Source organism: Microcaecilia unicolor, chromosome 5 (genome assembly GCF_901765095.1).
Source record: "Microcaecilia unicolor chromosome 5, aMicUni1.1, whole genome shotgun sequence".
NCBI classification, from domain to species: Eukaryota; Metazoa; Chordata; class Amphibia; order Gymnophiona; family Siphonopidae; genus Microcaecilia; species Microcaecilia unicolor.
In genome coordinates, this window is record NC_044035.1 from 301,256,987 (window position 1) to 301,277,329 (window position 20,343).

The 20,343-nt window shown below is 41.9% G+C and overlaps 1 protein-coding gene across 1 annotated transcript in view; it reads left to right on the forward strand.

Moving 5' to 3' along the window:
* The window catches only part of RPGRIP1L (RPGRIP1 like), a 343,339-nt gene that overhangs the window by 239,442 nt on the left and 83,554 nt on the right, over window positions 1-20,343 (forward strand). The window contains 4 exon segments of the mRNA XM_030204315.1: window positions 1,113-1,166; window positions 1,168-1,197; window positions 2,028-2,102; window positions 3,453-3,621. Coding sequence (XP_030060175.1) covers window positions 1,113-1,166; window positions 1,168-1,197; window positions 2,028-2,102; window positions 3,453-3,621 — 328 coding nt within the window.

Consider the following 20,343-nt stretch of genomic DNA (forward strand, 5'->3'; position numbering starts at 1 on the left):
ATTACTGGTACTTAATCCCAGATCGTCTCAGTAGATGGTTCCCACACTCTAATCCTGCTTGTTATAGCCGCTGTGGTCAATGAGGTACACTGGGACCTATATGGTGGACGTGTCCAAAGGCACGTTCTTTTTGGAAGTCTATTCAATTTCAGATTTTGTCATATACTGGTTTGCAGATTCCTTGGGATCCTGGTATTTTCTTGCTCAACAAGGATATCCCTGGGTTCTGCAAATGGCATACTGGTTAGGCATTTTCTTTTAATGCTACTAAATTGACACTTGCAATTTGCTGGAAGGACCCAGGGATTCCATCTGTGAACTTGTGGCAAGTGAATCTCTGGTATGTCTACAAAATAGAGAAGCTGCGAAAGGTTTCCCTTAGTATCTTGTGCCTCCTAGCATGGAGTCTGAAAATACTACATAACCCTTTCTGCACTTTTCTTTCTTTAATTTTTTCGTTGGGATATGGTAGATTTGTCTATAAAAAAAAAAGAAGTGTTTGTGTACTATCTTACAATATTTATATACAGTTACGTTTTTTGAGACTTCATATTCCTTTGCTTTGTTTGTCATGTGTAAACTTTAATAAAGACTTCTTGTTTAATTAGCAAGAAAAAGATATGAGAAATTAGGAAAGAACTGGGCAAATTATTGGAACACAAGCTTCTGGTTCTTGTTAGGAAGTAGTGAAGTTGGGATGGGTGGTAAGAGGATAGGAGGGGTAGAGGTTCCCAGGAAAAACTACTAACACTTATCATTTCTATAGTGCTACTAGATGTACACAGCACTGTACATATTATATGCAAGTATTTTCTCTGTCCCTAATGGGCTCACAGTCTAAGCTTTGTACCTGGAACAGTAGAAGGTTATGTGACCTTACCCAGCTGTAGTGGGTGTTAAACCCAAGTTCTCTAGGATCTCAGCACACTGCACTAAACCATTAGGCTACTCTTAACTATTTGCTGACATTTCAACTTTTGGAGGAAAAGATTGTATTGATGGTTAAAATATGTCTGATGTTTTTCATGAGTTCAGTTAAAAAAAACTTCTTATAGGAAAAATCAATCCTAGTGCATAGTAACAAAATTGATATATCTAATTTTATTTTTTAGATCCCCAAACCTAAACCCAGGCAACGAGTAGTTCCAGCAGACAAGAAAGTGTCATTTTTTGGATGTGGCTTTGCCTCAGAATCTAGTAAGCTTGGAAATATTTCTTCAGTATGCTTACAGTAGCAGGCTGACATGATCAAATTGAATAAATTAACTTAAAATTGAATACTGTTGACATTTTAAAAAAGCTATGCAACACAGAATTGTTAAAGATCCTACATTTACCAGTACCATGGTTGCATGTTTTGCTTATTTGGAGTTCTTTTTGCAAAAGGCCCAACTGAAACACAGTTTTTTTGGCAGACATCTCCAATATATGAGATTTGTTTTCTGAAAGAGATCAAATTGACAGTTTGTCTGTGTGTTTTACATAGAATTTAAACAGGGCTGAATCTCTTTCCTGCCCTCCTCCCGATCTGTACAAAATAAAAAAATAAACTTGTTAAAACTCAATTCAATAGTAGTACATCACTCTTGTTAAGAAATGTAAACTAAAGTCCTACATATTTCCATTAAACCATTACTGTATTAAGTTCATCTATAATGAAAAATTTTATATATGTTGACAGCATTAAATACAAGAGGATATTCAGCCAATCAGATTCCTCTCTTAGGGGCTCTTTTACCAAACCACACTATCGATTCCTGCGCGACAATGCTGACAAATCCCTTTCAAAGTGAATGGGCTTTGTCGGCATTGCCGTGCTGGGAATCGCTAGCACTGTTTAGTAAAAGAGGCCTGTAATGCATGCAAGGTGAAATCCATGTCAGAAAAAACTCACTACTACTTTGCAGCATTATGATGTGTTGTAATGTTAAACTTGAAAGGTCGAATTATAACCATATACTGCAATTATCATCTTTGATTTTGGCCCTGTAAATAGATTACTTTTCTTTTTATTCATAACAATACAGAACTCAGTTGATACTCCTGAAGAGTTAGCACAACAAACAAAAACGGATAGCTCAACCACACTACATCTTCCAGAGGTACGTATTGTGGTTAGATTGCTTTATATGCCGATTACACTGGTATCGCAGAAAGATGAAAATCATTTTCTAGAGTGGCACACTCATTAGATCCTTCTGTATTGAGCTTTCTAAGAATTGCATTGATTTTCAATAGGACATAAAGGAGGTAATTTTATGATAGAGTTTTCATGCCTATTTGCTAGTATGTACACACAAAAGGACTCATAGCTAACAATTTTGCCCAGCATCCGCCCATATAGTTTGCATGGAGACATAATACTTACCCTGCTTTAATTGCATTGCAGTTAATAATCCAGGTGACTTCAAGTGATCTGCATTCTACAGTGGTAATAGCATACACTGTTGCATTTATATCGGCAGGCACTTAGTTTATTCTTTAATAACTTTTGTGGTGGCCCTCTTCCCTTCCTACTTCAAAGCATTTTCTTCCATAACATTCTTCTCTGTGCCTTAGGGCACACTATTTCTCTCTCCTTTCCCTCCCTTTACATTATTTTCTCCTCTTCTCTTTGGTTTCTGGTATGCCTTCTTTTCATTGCAGTCTGGCAGGGAATGGATGCAGAGGTGCATGTTAAGAGTTCTCCCACTTCCTGCTACCAGCAGTTCATCCTAGGAATGGTACTCCACTGTGCACAAACCTCTGCTTCTTTATCCTCTATCTGCAGCTGAGACCTGGGTAGTGGCGTACCAAGGGGGGGGGGGGGCGGTCCGCCCCGGGTGCACGCCGCTGGGGGGGTGCCGCGGCGCGCGCCTGCTCCTCCAAGTTCGCTAAACTTTGTTCGTTCGCTGCAGCTCCCTCTGCCCCGGAATAGGTTACTTCCTGTTCCGGGGCAGAGGGAGCTGCAGCGAACAAACGAAGTTTAGCGAACTCGGAGGAGCAGGTGCGTGCCGCAGCACACCCCCCCCCCCCAGCGGCGTGCACCCGGGGGGGGGTCATTTCACCGGAGGGGGGGAGGTGTCATCTAGCGGGGGGGGGGGTGCATCGGCGCTCCGCCCCTGGTGCCATCCAGGCCAGGAACGCCACTGGACCTGGGAAAGTGTGTGCATGCTTGCTGATGCGCATATATGTTCATCTGCCACAACAGACAAATAGAGCTGTACCCTTTTCTTGCTATTATATATACACATTGCATTACCTCTCATATATTTAGTAAATATTTGAAAAGGAGATAAATGATATTGTGATTGGTAATAGGTGAGCTATTCATGGTACTAAAAACTGTTCAAACAAGCAGCTTGTATTTTTTTTTGTTTCAAATCTCAATAGCTTTACAGTTTAAGTCCTGCACCTTAGCAGTCATGATTTAAATATGGTAAAAGCAACAGTAAACATGTATTTTACTCAAGGTTATACATGAAAAAGTGCTAGATGATATGAAAATAATTGAGACTGCAGAAGAAATTCAGCAAGAAAAAGAGGAGGATCATTCTCAGCTATCCGAGGGTCAGTTTGCTGAGCAGAACTCTGTCACTTCAGATGAAGAAACAGAAATAACAGAAGAACTGGATGCAGGAGGTAAATTATTTTACTGGCTTTATTTGAATGAATTCAAGGAAACTTCAGGATTACATTTAGATCACCATGTAATATGATTTGACTTACTTAATTTATATCCTGCTTAATACAGCCAGGGTTGTATATTTTGTTTTCTGTTTTTGGATTTCACATACATAAATGTAGATAAATGGCATGCTCTAGTAGCACAAGGCGCCTACATTAAGTGAGCAGGAAGCTGCCTATTTTTGGTGCTGCTTATATAAAGACATGTGGAGGGGAATTTTGATATGATGTCCAAGTCCAAAAGTAAACATCTTATCTGAAAATGACCAGAAAAGCAGTCAAGAAAGACGTTTTTCAATGTTCGAAAATACCCCCAAAAGCCAGCCACAATGAAAGTGCACTGCAGACTGACATAGACGTTATCAGATAGGTCTGCCAATGGAAAATAACCCTCAGAAAATATCTACATGCTGAAGTGGTCATACACTGAAAAATCATTTGCCAACATCAGGATTTCCCCTCCACGTCTAAATACATCTATATATGGTGGTGCACATGGAAGGACATTTTCCATTCTGGCTTAACATGTCCCTCAGGAGGTAGCCAAATTTTTCTGTTGAGGAATCTCAGCTCCTTGTCCTCCTCTGCTTCAGGCACAGGAGGGAAATTATGAAGAGACATCACCACCTGCCACTGCATAATGTCTCAATGAGGGCCTGGAGGCTCATTAGGAGAACCCTGGCAAGGTGAGTTTTCTGCAGTGCTGCTAGGAACCCAGAATTGGCCATTTGCAAGCACCACATCTTGCTAGGATCACATGCACTGGCCTCCTCCCTTTTCCCCACAGCTCAGAAATGTTAAAAATGTCAGAACATGTTCCCCCTGCCCAGAGCCCCCATCCAAGGCTACAATAAGGGCCTGCACATCTCTGTCAATCCCCCATCTTTGTTCAGGGCTGCTGCTCCACACCTACGTGCATTTATGAATGGTGGAAGCAGACCCTGCAACCCTTGGTCCCACATGCCCTAGCTGACTGCATGTCTCCACCTCCCTGCCCACATTGCCAGGTATCACCTCTGGCTGTGCATGGATTGTACACCCCCTACCAAGCCCCTAATCTGGCTTCCCTCAATTCTCACAGGCTGTCTGAGGGGGCATAATAAAACATGTGCAACTACAATGGACCACCTCCTGAACCCTGTCTCCACCAACTTGTGTTTTGCAGCTTTGGCATCCACTGTGACTTGGAGATGCCCGGGTCCAGTACCGGTGCATCAGGAGGGAGGAGCCAACACTGATCTGGCTCATGAGGGGAATGCCTTAGAGCCAAAGTGCTAACAACATAGCACCCCCATAGCAGCCATCCACTGCAGAAAGCCAGAGTATCCAGTAACCCTCAATACAGTTTGTTCATAACCCCCATATTCCCAACAATTGATTGCAGGTAACCTCCTAAAAAGACATTGTATATTAAGGTGGGGGGAAAGGTAGGTGGTTGCACAGCACCCTGCTATGAGCAAGAACAAAGTAGCCAGCATATCACATACAGCTACCTAGCACATTGCACCAGTTGAGGCCGCAGAAAGAGACAGCAATCAGTAGGAGGCGCAGTGGGAAGCAAGCTCTCATCCCCTGTATACAGAGCCTTACTACCTTACACAGTACATTAATCCTCACAGACACCCCACAAAGCAGTGTTCAGGGACGACAGCATCGTAGCCACACAAGGCATGCACAGCCCAAGGTGCCACCCACAAAGCAGGCACTCAGGCCCCGGTAACCACACAGAATGTACATGACACTGTGAAGTCCAAAGTGATGGATCGCTCACAGTGAAACATCCAGCTGTGCCACAGCTGGGACCATGAAACCTCCACCCGGCCAGGTTGGGCCCCCCTCAGGTTTTCTTGCCATCCCTAAATGCATGCACATAATGGGTAGCACGCTGACACTGGCAGCTGTGAGGACCCCACATAATGGCGCCACGAGAAGCCAAGAGTGCCAGGCACCGGAGATGACACTTGGGGAACAAACACTGATGACCCACAGAGAGCCCCACGGACCTCCACCATCGGGAAGGGAAGAAAATGGAACCACAGCTCAACCAAGGGAGGCGCCTGATGACTGTCAGTGGAGGTCCACGTGCTCACACCCCACGAGAACAGGTAGGGGGAGATAGGAGCCTGGCTCCACCTGTATGCAGGTCACTGCACCCACCACTAGACTACTCCAGGGACCTGCATGCAATTCTGATGGACCTGAGTATAACATCTGAGGGTGGCACAGAGGTTGGCAAGTAATGTGTCTTTGTATTGCTCCATGGTGCAACCGCACCTCAAATACTGTGTATAATTCTGGTCACCGCATCTCAAAAAACATATAGTGGAATTGGAAAAGGTACAGAGAAGGGCAACAAAAATGATAAAGGGGATGGGATGACTTCCCTATGAGGAAAGGCTAAAGTAGGGGCATGCAATGAAGCTACAAAGTAGCAAATTTCTGGAATTCATTGCCAGAGAATTTGATAAAAGCAGTTAACTTAGCAGGGCTTAAAATAGGTTTGGATAATTTCCTAAAAGAAAAGTCCATAAGCCATTGAAGTTGGGAAAATCCACTGCATATTCTAGGATAAGCAGCATAAAATCTGTTTTACTGTTCTGGGATCTTGCCAGGTACTTGTGACCTGGATTGGCCACTGTTGGAATCAGGATACTGGGATTGATGGACCTTTGGTCTGTCCCAGTATGGCAATACTTATATTCTTATATAACAAATAGGGTCAGGGAGGCGGAGATGGCGCAGCCACCTGGAGAAAGATGCGACCGGACATTGCTCAGAGCACTGGAATCCCACTTCTCAGATGAGAGAGACACCTGCAGAACCAACAGTGAAGCGACCCAGGGACCTCAGGACTACAGGAGGCAAAGCCATGACTGGATACCCAACAACTTCTGACACACACACATACACACAAATTATATTAAAAAAAAAAAAACCTACCTGTGAATCTGACCCAGCTGGGTCTTTGACTACATGATAAAAATATGGATAATAGGGTTAAAAGCCACTTCTCCTAATGAATGGAACAAAATCCCTGAACACATCTTGGCCACACGATGCTCCCATCATCAACTGGAAGAGCCTGATTATAACCCTCACAAAAAATCAGAGACCAAAATAACAACCAACAACAAGAAGGTAAGCCTGAGCAATAATAAACACAACCACAATCTCAAAAAGATAAATCACACAAAGTACAAAATGTTAAGCACACTAACATCAAATATGACACCTACTTTCCAATACCCACAGGACACATAAATGCAAGATCAGTGGTCAAAAAGACAGTGATAATTAGATACTGTTCATAATGGAAACATGGTTATGCCTCAAAGATGACCCAGTACTGCTCGACATATATCCATCAAGATACAAAATGATACACATCAACAGAACAAAAAAGAAAGGAGGCAGGGTCACACTAATATACAAATCCTCCTTCACAGTTGAACCTATTGCCAGACATACATCCTCAGCAATGAAAATCTTGGCATGCAAAATCATGGATACTACACTAAATGGCCAACTATGCGTCATACTGTTCTACCACCTCCCAGGAAGCTGGCTCAGCACTGAAGACGATTTCATGGATTTCGTATCAAACATTTGCATAAACCAACCAGAGGTCCTACTATTAGGAGATATCAACCTGCACCTAGAAAAACAGCACAACACCAATACTAGAATTTTAATGGAATTCCTAAACCAATGGAACTTTAAAATAGCACAAGTCACCTCATCCCACACAAAAGGCCACGTATTAGACATACTAATGCACAGGTTCTCAGCCAACAATAACCACATATTAGAAAATCATAACTGGGAAGAAGTAATATGGTCAGACCACAGAAAACTCACATTTACACTACAATGGAAAGTGAACAGCAAAAACAGAAAACCAAGCCCACCACACACATTCACAACCAGTGGAAAGGTGGACAATCAACCCTTCTGGACAACAGTGATGAACGATCATAACAGTATACCACCCGACAACATCCAGTTCATGAGAAATTGGGATAAAGTAAGCGAAAACACACTGAACAAAATAGCACCGCTCAAAATGAAAACAAAAAACAACCACATCCCTGGCTTAATGAAAAGTTACTACAAATGAAAAAATATGTAGGAAATTAGAAATAAAATGGACCAAAAACAAAACAGAAATAAACAAAACCACATGGAGGAAAGCAATAAGAATATACAGCCACAAAATAAAAAGATCTAAAGCAGAATACTACAGCACATATGCAAACTCTGATCAGATTAACATGAAAAAAATATTTGAACTTATGAATAGTCTATTGAAAACCCAAACTGTATTAGCATCAACTGATATACCACCAACTGCAAATGAGCTTGCATGATACTTCAAACAAAAAATAGTAAAGACAAGAACAAATCTTGCAAAAACACAAGCAACCATCATAGACCTCTTACACGAAGACGAAACCAACGATGATCACATCACAGCAGACAGAATCAGGTCCGCCTTTAAACCACCCAAAACCCAAACAGTTAAGACATTATTGACAAAATACACACATGCAAACTGTATGCTAGGTAACTGCACCAACTATATGATGAAAAATCCACCAGACTAGTTCATCGAATGTCTCACCGAAGACATCACATACATGTTTTTGAATGGACAATTCCTATCTGACAAGGGTGACATTATACTTACCCCAATCCCTAAAAACACCACCAATAACATCAGTGATATCACAAACTACAGACCAGTAGCTTCAATGTCACTGGTAGCACAACAATTAATGGAATACCTGACACACTTTTCAATCCTTCACAAGTCTCAATCAGGTTTCAGACCACAACACAGCACAGAAACGGTCATAACCACTCTTGACAGCAAAGTTCAGAAGTCTAATATGTCAAGGAAGAAAATCTTACTACTACAATTCGATATGTCAAGTGCATTCAACCTAGTAGACCACATGGTACTAATGGCCCTGCTCAAGAATATGGGAATCAGTGTTGCAGTTGAAACATGGTTCAGTGGTTTCTTAAGGACCAGATCCTACATTGTAAAGATGTCTAACCAGCTATCAGGCTCTTGGACCTCAGAATGCGTGGTACTACAGGATGAGAGTGTGTGCAAGTGCGTATGTGAGACAGTGTGAGAGAGAGAGTGTGTGTTTTACACAGATACAGTGTGTGAAAGAGAGAGAGTGTGTGTGAGACACAGACTCTCTGTGACACTGAAGGTATGAGATCAAGAGAGTGTGTGAGTGACTGTGTGACACATAGAGAGTGAATGCGATGCAGTGTGAGACATAGAGTGTGTAAGAGACAGTGTGTGAGTGAGAGAGAGAAAGACATTGACTGTGAGAGAGAGTGTGTGAGAGAGAGAGTGTGTGTGTGACAGAGATACCTCCCCCCCTCTGGTGTCAGGCCCCCCCTCCCTTCTTCTCTGGTGTCTGAGCGTTACTGTGCAGGACGCTGAGCTCTGGCTGGGCTTCAAGGAACTGACCAATCCTATTTAATAGAATGCACCTCCAACATTCTGAAGCTGAGAAACCTCGTGTGGTTGGTCACTTCTGCTTGTGACAAACCCGGAAGTACGTGATGTCAATTCAGGAGATGGATACAGAGAGCAGGAATGCCTCAGCCATGCAGTCAGCTTCAGAATGTTGAAGGTGCGTTTTATTATATAGGATTGTATTTGGACAACTTCCTGAAGGAAAAGTCCATCCTGGAAGCCCAGGCCAAATATATTCCACGAATTAAAAAAGGAGGACGGAAGACCAAACAACAGCCGGCGTGGTTAAATAGTGAGGTGAAGGAAGCTATTAGAGCTAAAAGAAAATCCTTCAGAAAATGGAAGAAGAAACCGACTGAAAATAATAAGAAATGGCATAATTATTATTATTATTTATTGCATTTGTATCCCACATTCCCCCACCTATTTGCAGGCTCAATGTGGCTTACATAGATTTAATAACATTGTCATAGTTGGATATAAGATACAGTTAGTTATGTGTAGCGATTAAGGAAGGCGAGAGGGAAGAAGGAAGAGAGTTGTTAAGGTAGTTATAGAGGGTGTACGTTCATAATTGAGTGGACTTAGTGAGGTTATAGTTTTTCATAGTAGGCTTTGTTGAAGAAGAATGTTTTCAGAGATTTTCGAAACATAGTTGTTTCTTTGATTGCAAGAGTAGCAAATCTCCTGGACTGGATGGTATTCATCCCAGAGTACTGATAGAACTGAAAAATGAGCTTGCGGAGCTATTGTTAGAAATATGTAATTTATCCTTAAAATCGAGCGTGGTACCGGAAGATTGGAGGGTGGCCAATGTAGCGCCTTTTTTGGTTTATAGTGACGGTTTTTCTTAAGGCTTAACTTTTCAACTGTATTACAAGCAGCGCGTGCAGTGCTTCTGATGGTCCCCTTCTTTTTTAAGGATCATCTTCTATATTACTCAGCAATACTTTGTCCTAGAGTCTGCTGTAGGATCTCCAAAGGTTTGTCATTACTTTTGCTCCACAGCACTGTGTAAAGCAGACTCCTGATGCAGGCCTGACGGCCAAAACACGACGTTGTGTCGAGTCTTCAAATCATCAATAAAGTTGTTTATTAACGAACATCTTCCAGTTTCTGGTATCCTTGGTCGCTCTCCCACTTTTTTTAACCTATTGTGGATTAAAAACTGGTTAAAAGATAGAAAACAGAGAGTAGGGTTAAATGGACAGTATTCTCAATGGAGAAGAGTAGTTAGGGCTCTGTGCTGGAACCGCTGCTGTTTAACATATTTATAAATGACCTACAGATGGGAGTAACTAGTGAGGTAATTAAATTTGCTGATGACACAAAGTTATTCAAAGTCGTTAAAAATCGCGGGAGGATTGTGAAAAATTACAAGAGGACCTTACGAGACTGGGAGACTGGGCGTCTAAATGGCAGATGACGTTTAATGTGAGCATGTGGGAAAGAGGAACCTGAATTATAGCTATGTCATGCAAGGTTCCACGTTAGGAGTCACGGACCAAGAAAGGGATCTAGGTGTTGTCGTTGATGATACTTTGAATCCTTCTGCTCAGTGTGCTGCTGCGGCTAAGAAAGCAAATAGAATGTTAGGTATTATTAGGAAAGGAATGGAAAACAAAAATGCTGATGTTAAAATGCCTTTGTATCGCTCCATGGTGCGACCGCACCTCGAATATTGTGTTCAATTCTGGTCGCTGCATCTCAAGAAAGATATAGTGGAATTAGAAAAGGTGCAGAGAAGGGTGACGAAAATGATAAAGGGGATGGGACGCCTTCCCTATGAGGAAAGGCTAAAGCGGCTAGGGCTCTTCAGCTTGGAGAAAAGGCGGCTGAGGGGAGATATGATAGAGGTCTATAAAATAATGAGTGGAGTTGAACGGGTAGATGTGAAGCGTCTGTTCACGCTTTCCAAAAATACTAGGACTGGGGGGCATGCGATGAAGCTATAATGTAGTAAATTTAAAATGAATCAGAAAAATTTTTTCTTCACTCAACGTGTAATTAAACTCTAGAATTTGTTGCCAGAAAATGTGGTAAAGGCAGTTAGCTTAGCGGAGTTTAAAAAAGGTTTGGACGGCTTCCTTAAGGAAAAGTCCATAGACCAATATTAAAATGGACTTGGGGAAAATCCACTATTTCTGGGATAAGCAGTATAAAATGTTTTGTACATTTTTGGGATCTTGCCAGGTATTTGTGACCTGGAATAACTAGTGAGGTAATTAAATTCGCCGATGACACAAAATTATTCAGGGTCGTCAAGTCGCAGGAGGAATGTGAACGATTACAGGAGGACCTTGCGAGACTGGGAGAATGGGCGTGCAAGTGGCAGATGAAGTTCAATGTTGACAAGTGCAAAGTGATGCATGTGGGTAAGAGGAACCCGAATTATAGCTACGTCTTGCAAGGTTCCGCGTTAGGAGTTACGGATCAAGAAAGGGATCTGGGTGTCGTCGTCGATGATACGCTGAAACCTTCTGCTCAGTGTGCTGCTGCGGCTAGGAAAGCGAATAGAATGTTGGGTGTTATTAGGAAGGGTATGGAGTCCAGGTGTGCGGATGTTATAATGCCGTTGTATCGCTCCATGGTGCGACCGCACCTGGAGTATTGTGTTCAGTACTGGTCTCCGTATCTCAAAAAAGATATAGTAGAATTGGAAAAGGTACAGCGAAGGGCGACGAAAATGATAGTGGGGATGGGACGACTTTCCTATGAAGAGAGGCTGAGAAGGCTAGGGCTTTTCAGCTTGGAGAAGAGACGGCTGAGGGGAGATATGATAGAAGTGTATAAAATAATGAGTGGAATGGATCGGGTGGATGTGAAGCGACTGTTCACGCTATCCAAAAATACTAGGACTAGAGGGCATGAGTTGAAGCTACAGTGTGGTAAATTTAAAACGAATCGGAGAAAATTTTTCTTCACCCAACGTGTAATTAGACTCTGGAATTCGTTGCCGGAGAACGTGGTACGGGCGGTTAGCTTGACGGAGTTTAAAAAGGGGTTAGATAGATTCCTAAAGGACAAGTCCATAGACCGCTATTAAATGGACTTGGAAAAATTCCGCATTTTTAGGTATAACTTGTCTGGAATGTTTTTACGTTTGGGGAGCGTGCCAGGTGCCCTTGACCTGGATTGGCCACTGTCGGTGACAGGATGCTGGGCTAGATGGACCTTTGGTCTTTCCCAGTATGGCACTACTTATGTACTTATGTACTTATGCACTGTTGGAAACAAGATGCTGGGCTCGATGGATCTTTGGTCTTTCCCAGTATGGCAATACTTATGTACTTATGAGATAGACAAGGGGGAAGGCACTGCTTGCCTTGGGATTGGTAACATGGAATTTTGCTGCTGTTTGGGATTCTGATAGGTACTTGTGACCTAGATTCACTATTGTTTGAAGCAGGATGCTGAGCTAGATGGGCAATCATTCTGACCCAGTATGACATGTTTTTATGAAATCCAAGTCCTTTCCCCCGCCCCCAGCCAACCCTCTTCTTAAGGGGTTAAGTTTTTTTTCTTGTATCTTGCACCTTTCCTTTGAGTGCCCTAATTTAATTGCTGCTCAGAAGACAGTTTGAATAGCAGTTGCCTGAATCAGTGCTTCTTTAGTCTTTATCCACTGTGGGTTATCTGAAAAAAAAATAAATAGAGATATAACAAGTCAAAGAAAAGAGTATAAGATGATACCTTTTTTATTGGACTAAGTACATTTTTTGATGAGCTTTCGAAGGTAATACACTTATGAGCGCTTTTTTTTAAAGTTGCTCCACCTTTGTTTCCTCAGGCACCATTACATTTTCTTTTCCTGATGCTTATCCTCCCAAATCTTATTTCCTATTGCAAGCTGCTACAAACACCAAATCCACTCACTTCTGGTGGAGCCATCATGCTGAAAGGACACGAGTGAGAACTCTCCATGCCTTTCGCACCGAACCCTCACTGTAAGTGCTGCTAGATGGGCAAAAAGAGGGAAGGAAGTCAGAAAAATAACTAGTTGAAGCTCAGTGATCTTAAAAACGCCTCGGGTGTTGAAAGGAAGAGGCAACCCATCGATAGAGGAGATGTATTCCAATAAGGCCGTGAAGCAGGGCCCTGGAGTGACAGCCAGTCAGGAAGTGCGGGGAGGACTCTTCTTTACCCCGGCTAGAAGTGGCGAATGACGTTCTGAGCATGGTATTGAGAGTTCTGCAAAATGCTAAATCGGAAATAGTGAATGTGGTGATGAGCAAACTTGAAACCAAGCTTGAGGCTTTACAAGAAGATAGAACAAGTGGAGGGCAGAATACACAATGTGGAAGTGCATCAAGACTGCATAATCTATGTATTACTCTTTTCTCACCCCTCTAATTATGTATGCTTAACTGCTGACCATTTTTATTTTGTAAACCACTTAGATATCTACATGCAGGCCCTAGCGGTATATCAAGTGCAGTAAAATAAATAAAACCTTTCTTCAGTGGAGGAGTGGCCTAGTGGTTAGGGTGGTGGACTTTGGTCCTGGGGAACTGAGGAACTGAGTTTGATTCCCACTTCAGGCACAGGCAGCTCCTTGTGACTCTGAGCAAGTCACTTAACCCTCCATTGCCACGGGTACAAATAAGTACCTGTATACAATATGTAAGCCGCATTGAGCCTGCCATGAGTGGGAAAGCACGGGGTACAAATGTAACAAAAAAAAAAAACGTTTTCAGAAAAATTTCTGATCCAAAGACTTTATGACACTGAGAAACATGATGAGGGTCACATTGTTTGGGTCAAAGGTAGCATGGCTTAGAGCTATGATAGAAGGGGGCTGTAACTGTACCTTGGGTCTCCTGGATTCCAAAGAAGAGCGGGGAGGATACTCTGGATAGCAAATATTTGCCGTCCTTATCCTGCAAGTGGGATTTGGTTGATATCTGGAGGGAGAAAAACAAATCTAGTAGGACTTGTACCAAAGTAAGGACATCAAACAGCTTTCCAAAACAAAACCAAGAGGAGACTCCAAAAGTAAACACAGAAGTCAACCTTTATTTGAACATCAAGTTAAACCAGGTCTGGACACAGAGCCAGATTTCAGCAAGAAATGCCTGCCTCAGGAATCAAAGCTTCTTGGTCACGCCTCTGTAAAATTATTACTGGTAATGCACTAAAAATGCTAGCAGGTATTACAGCAAGAAGAAGCAATGTATGTGTACCTCTAAGGGATTGAACAAAGGCAGACCCTAGTTCCACTGGTTGTCTCTTTTCTCTCCAAAGACCCTGTGCAGAACTCAGCTTCTCCCACAGCCCTAGTTGCAAAGCCCCATACCATATGTGAAAATGATTAATGGGTCAAAAAATGTTTATAAAAAATGACCCTAATTCTTTTTTTAAAATGCTTAAAAATCATATACCAGCATTTTTTTTTAAGAATTAGCAGTCATTTTTTATAAATGTCTTTTGATAAACATTTTTTAAGATAGTGACTATTTTAATATACCCATTATTCATTTTTCCATGTGGTATGGTTTTTAATCCATCAGCCAAACCAGTTTTTATTTACAAAGGTAGACATAACCACTTATGGCCCACTTTTGTTCTTGTAGTAATGTTTTTCTATAGTGGTCTTTATACGCTCATGTATGTTACAGTGCTTTGTGCTATTTGGTCCTATATCTCTTCTGGTATGACAAGATAATTTCTTGTATCCCAGTATTCTTCCACGGTCCAAAGGTATGTGCTTGGTCAATATTATATTTCTTCCACATGACCTGCTTGCACACAGTTCACTGCAAAGTGTGGTCACATGATATCAAATTAACCAATTTATTTATCATGCTTGATTATAACTATATTAGGCAGATTTACAACAAATATAACTATTATTATATTAGCAGATAGCACCTTTAGGTCGATTACAGCCAAGACTCAGTATTCTAACGTTGCATGGTCTCAATTTTGTTTTTATCCACATCCATCACCGGCACACACTCTTAAAATATCCATGTAATGTTGACCTCTTATTCATAAGGTTTGCATGGATGCCATAACCATATAATACTGCATATATTTCATCCATTGACATTGGTATTTTAGGTCATTCCAACAAAATTGTCTTAGTACACCATCCATCTATCAATATATGAAGAATTTTAACATAAGTACATAAGTAATGCCATACTGGGAAAAGACCAAGGGTCCATCGAGCCCAGCATCTTGTCCACGACAGCGGCCAATCCAGGCCAAGGGCACCTGGCAAGCTTCCCAAACGTACAAACATTCTATACATGTTATTCCTGGGATTTTGGATTTTTCCAAGTCCGTTTAGTAGCGGTTTATGGACTTGTCCTTTAGGAAACTGTCCAACCCCTTTTTAAACTCTGCTAAGCTAACCGCCTTCACCACATTTTCCGGCAATGATTTCCAGAGTTTAATTACACGTTGGGTGAAGAAAACTTTTCTCCGATTTGTTTTAAATTTACTACACTGTAGTTTAATCGCATGCCCCCTAGTCCTAGTATTTTTGGAAAGCGTGAACAGACGCTTCACATCCACCTGTTCCACTCCACTCATTATTTTATATACCTCTATCATGTCTCCCCTCAGCCGTCTCTTCTCCATGCTGAATAGCCCTAGCCTCCTTAGTCTTTCTTCATAGGGAAGTCGTCCCATCCCCGCTATCATTTTAGTCGCCCTTCGCTGCACCTTTTCCAATTCTACTATATCTTTCTTGAGATGCGGCGACCAGAATTGAACACAATACTCAAGGTGTGGTCGCACCATGGAGCGATACAACGGCATTATAACATCCTCACACCTGTTTTCCATACCTTTCCTAATAATACCCAACATTCTATTCGCTTTCCTAGCCGCAGCAGCACACTGAGCAGAAGGTTTCAGTGTGTTATCGACGACGACACCCAGATCCCTCTCTTGGTCCGTAACTCCTAACGTGGAACCTTGCATGACGTAGCTATAATTCGGGTTCTTTTTCCCCACATGCATCACCTTGCACTTGCTCACATTAAACGTCATCTGCCATTTAGCCGCCCAGTCTCCCAGTCTCGTAAGGTCCGGTCCTCTTGTAATTTTTCACAATCCTGTCGCGAGTTAACGACTTTGAATAACTTTGTGTCATCAGCAAATTTAATTACCTCGCTAGTTACTCCCATTTCTAAATCATTTATAAATATATTAAAAAGCAGCGGTCCTAGCACAGACCCCTGAGGAACCCCACTAACTACCCTTCTCCATTGTGAATACTGCCCATTTAACCCCACTCTCTGTTTCCTATCCTTCAACCAGTTTTTAATCCACAATAGGACATTTCCTCCTATCCCATGACCCTCCAATTTCCTCTGTAGCCTTTCATGAGGTACCTTGTCAAACGCCTTTTGAAAATCCAGATACACAATCTCAACCGGCTCCCCTTTGTCCACATGTTTGTTTACTCCTTCAAAGAATTGAAGTAAATTGGTCAGGCAAGATTTCCCCACACAAAAGCCGTGCTGACTCGGTCTCAGTAATCCATGTCCTCGGATGTGCTCATATATTCATATATCATATATTCATATATACATATATTCATTATCATTGGTTTTATGTATATTTGTATTTCTACTTTTACATGTTATGTATTTTTTTCTGTTAAGATTGATGGATTCCTGATGCAGGGCATCATTGCCAAAACACAGATGTATCAAGTCCCTACAATAAAGTAATTATTGTTCACTTACCTGGATTTGTCATTTGTACCTCACTGCTTTTTTGATTGTCTGCTATCTCTGTGAGGTCCTGTTTGTTCCTTTGTTCTTGTTCCCTATTATTTTGGCCACATCATCCTGCATTTGAGGGAACTCCATTGACTTCTAATTATAGCCCAGGATAAATTCAGTATTCTTTAATTAACGCGCTGGGTATTTTATGGGTTGGTTTTGAGTTATTTACAGAATTTGTAAATATTTATACCCCTGGGTAAGCCTTGTGCTCAGAGAATAAGTTGTTAATGAAGATTCCTTCTTGTAAAGAGGCAAGATTGTTTTTCACTCAGTCTAAAGTGTTTTCAGTTGCAGACACTGTTTTATGGAATAACTAGTAAAAAAGCCCGTTTCTGAGACGAATGAAACGGGCGCTAGCAAGGTATTTGATTTCTGCAATGATTGTGTTGAAAGTGGTTTATTTTATAATTGTGTTGTGTTGGTAATGAATATTTGACTTTTTTGTGTTATATGGCATTTCATTTGTTATTTTTTGTTTTGTTGTACTGTTGGTTGTTTTGTGGTGTTGATTTAGGTGTCATCAGTGAGTGTGTGTCACAGAATATGTGGCTGTGTGTCACAGTGATAGTTTGTGCTGTTCTGAACGTGTGAGAGGGTTGTGTTGAGTGGTAGATTGTTTGTGAGTTTCTGTGTTTGTGTGATCTTGTGTTTTTGTCTCAGTCTGTCGTTTGGGGGGTGGGGAAATAGTGGGTAGGGGTGGAGAAATGCAAGTGTGTGGTGGGAGAGAGAGTGAGTCCATCTGTTCATGTTGTGCATCTGTTTTGTGTATGTTTTTTATTAAGGGTTTGGATGGGGGGGGGTTGTGTGGGGCGGTACTGTTTGTTATTTAGAGATACAGAGATGTTTCTGAAAGATTTTTTTGGGGGAAGTGAAAGAGTTAGGGTCAAAATTGGAGTGCGAGGGCGTGTATGCTGTAGTAATGTTGTGGGTGGGGTGCCATCTGGATGTGTGGTTTTTTGTTTGTTTGTTTTTTATTTTTCAGTTGCATTTCTTTTGTGTTTTTTGTTGGCCTGGGGGTTGGGGGCATATGTTGTGGATGGGGCTGCTGTTGTGATATCTGATTCTGCTTCTGTGTGTTTGTGACACAGAGAGTGTGTCTGTGTATGTTTTACAGAGAGTGTTTGTGTGTGTGTGAAATTGAGAGAGGGTGGAGTAGACTGGGAGTGTTGGGGTTTTGTTTTTTTTGTTATGTTGTGTGTGTGTCTCACAATGGAAAGGGTGGGTGGGTTGTTTAGCTGAGAGGGTTTTGGTGTAAGAGGGGGAGAAGGGTGGTTATATATTTAGGGTGAGAGTAAGTGTGTGTGTTTGTTTGAGTGTTTTTTTGTTTTGTTTTGTTGTTGAGGGGTGCGGTGCTTGTGTGTCTGTGTGTGAGAGAGTGTAAGACATTGTTTGTGTGATAGTGTGAGTGTGTGTAGCTGAGAGTTTTGTACACACTGGGTGTTTGTTGGTGGATGTGTCAGTGTGGTTGTTTGATATTTTGTTTGTATCTCACAATGTCAGTTTTTTTTTGTTTGTTTTTTGTTGAATTGATAGGTTGTATGAAGGGGGCTTGGAGGGTCGTTTTGTTTTTTTGAGAGGTGGGGGGATTGGGTTTTGCCCGTATTGTGTTTTTTTTGGCGGGGGGTCGGTAAATCGGTGAATGTCCCTTGCTTGCAAAGTTGGATGAAGTGGTGTGTGACTTTGAGGGTGTTTTTTCAGTGTGGGTTATTGTGTGTGGTGGAGTGGAATTACAGTGTGCAGCATTGGTGGTGCTAAGTGTGCTGATTCTGCCCTTTTCTGTCTGTGTGGTTTTGTTTTTTTATTGGGGGTTAGCGTGTGTGGTGGAATGGAGTTACGGTGTGCTGCATTTTTGGTGGTAAACGTGTTTTCTCTGCCCTTTTCTGTCTGCTGTTCTGTTTTAGCAAGAGCGTGATGAGAGCTCAGATAGAGAGAAAAGGGCAGAGACTGGGTTTTTTTTTTTTTAATGACGGTTTCGGTGGGAGGGTGCCTGGATCTTGTATGGGGACTCGGGAGGTAGTCGTTCGGGGAGGAGGTGGCATGCGGTGTTCCGACGTTGTAGAAGAGAGGGAGGGAGGATATGGAGGGCGGTGTTTGTAGTAGAGAGGGAGTTATGTGGGTGGGGGTTAGCTTGTGTGTTGGAATGGAGTTACGGTGTGCAACTTTTTTTTGTGCTAAACGTGTTTTCTCTGCCCTTTTCTCTCTGCTGTTCTGTTTTAACAAGGGTGTGATGAGAGCTCAGATAGAGAGAGAAAAGGGCAGAGACTGGGTTGTTTTTTTTTTAAATGACGGTTTTGGTGGAAGGGTGCCTTGATCTTGTATTTGCATGGATCTTGTATGGGTACTCGGAAGGTAGTCGCTCGGGGAGGAGGTGGAGTGCGGTGTTCTGACGTCGTAGAAGAGAGGGCGGGAGGATTTGGAGAGCGGTGTTTGTAGTAGAGAGGGAGTTATGCAGGTGGGGGTTAGGTGGTTTTTGCATGTGTGTGGGTGTGGGGATTAACCTGTTGTCGCCGCAAGTTCTGATGCCCTTTTTCTTTCTTCTTGTGAAGTTTTTTTTGCGCCGTTGGCGGTTTCTTTTTTTTAATACGTTGTCTGTGACGTTGACTCGCGCTGCTGTGCTGTGATTGGGCACAGTCGTAGCTGACGCAACCGGAGGTGCAAGACGTCATCATGTCCAGAGATGGATACAGGAACATGAATGCCTCAAGGTTTTTATCCACGCTGCCAGCTTCAGAACGTTGGAGGTGTGTTTTATTATATAGGATTTGCCTTTAGATCTTTGCAGAGAAGTAAATGTAGAAACTTTAAAGAAGAAAATAAAGTGATTTTGTGGTCTCTCAATTGAATATGATAAGTTAAGACAAGTTTTAGATATTAAAATCATATAATCATATATTTAAAAAGTATGAAGTAAAATTAAGTCAAGTAAGTTAAATGAGTTGTCTATACAGCCCAGTGAGGAGGCAAGGAGAGCCAAGAGTGTGTCTGGCTCTTTAGAAATGAGTTGCCACTGAGGTTTTGCGATTTATAGTTCTGCTCTGCACAGTCTATAAAAGTTTGTAAAATATAGAGATTCTGGGTTGAATGAAGACTATTCATTAGTGGATTACCCCCATCTGTTTAGAAAATTATAAGTGAGTGGGCTTATTAACTGGATAGAAACAGTAACAACAAACAAATACAAACTCAACAAACCAAAGAGAAAACTGGGAGTCAGCTTACGGAGTATTGGTTTCCCTATGTTATCATAGTACCTGATACTTTAAAAGACTTGTGAGGAAGTAAAAAGAAAAATAAGGGAGCCATTACTCATAAATAGATGGCGGAGCTTAGGTCAGAAGCATGATGGAAAAGATTTGAAGGCCCAGAACATAAGCAAAGACTTGACAGGATGTATGAGAGCTCAACAGCATGATAATGTAGGGGGAAGTGCCC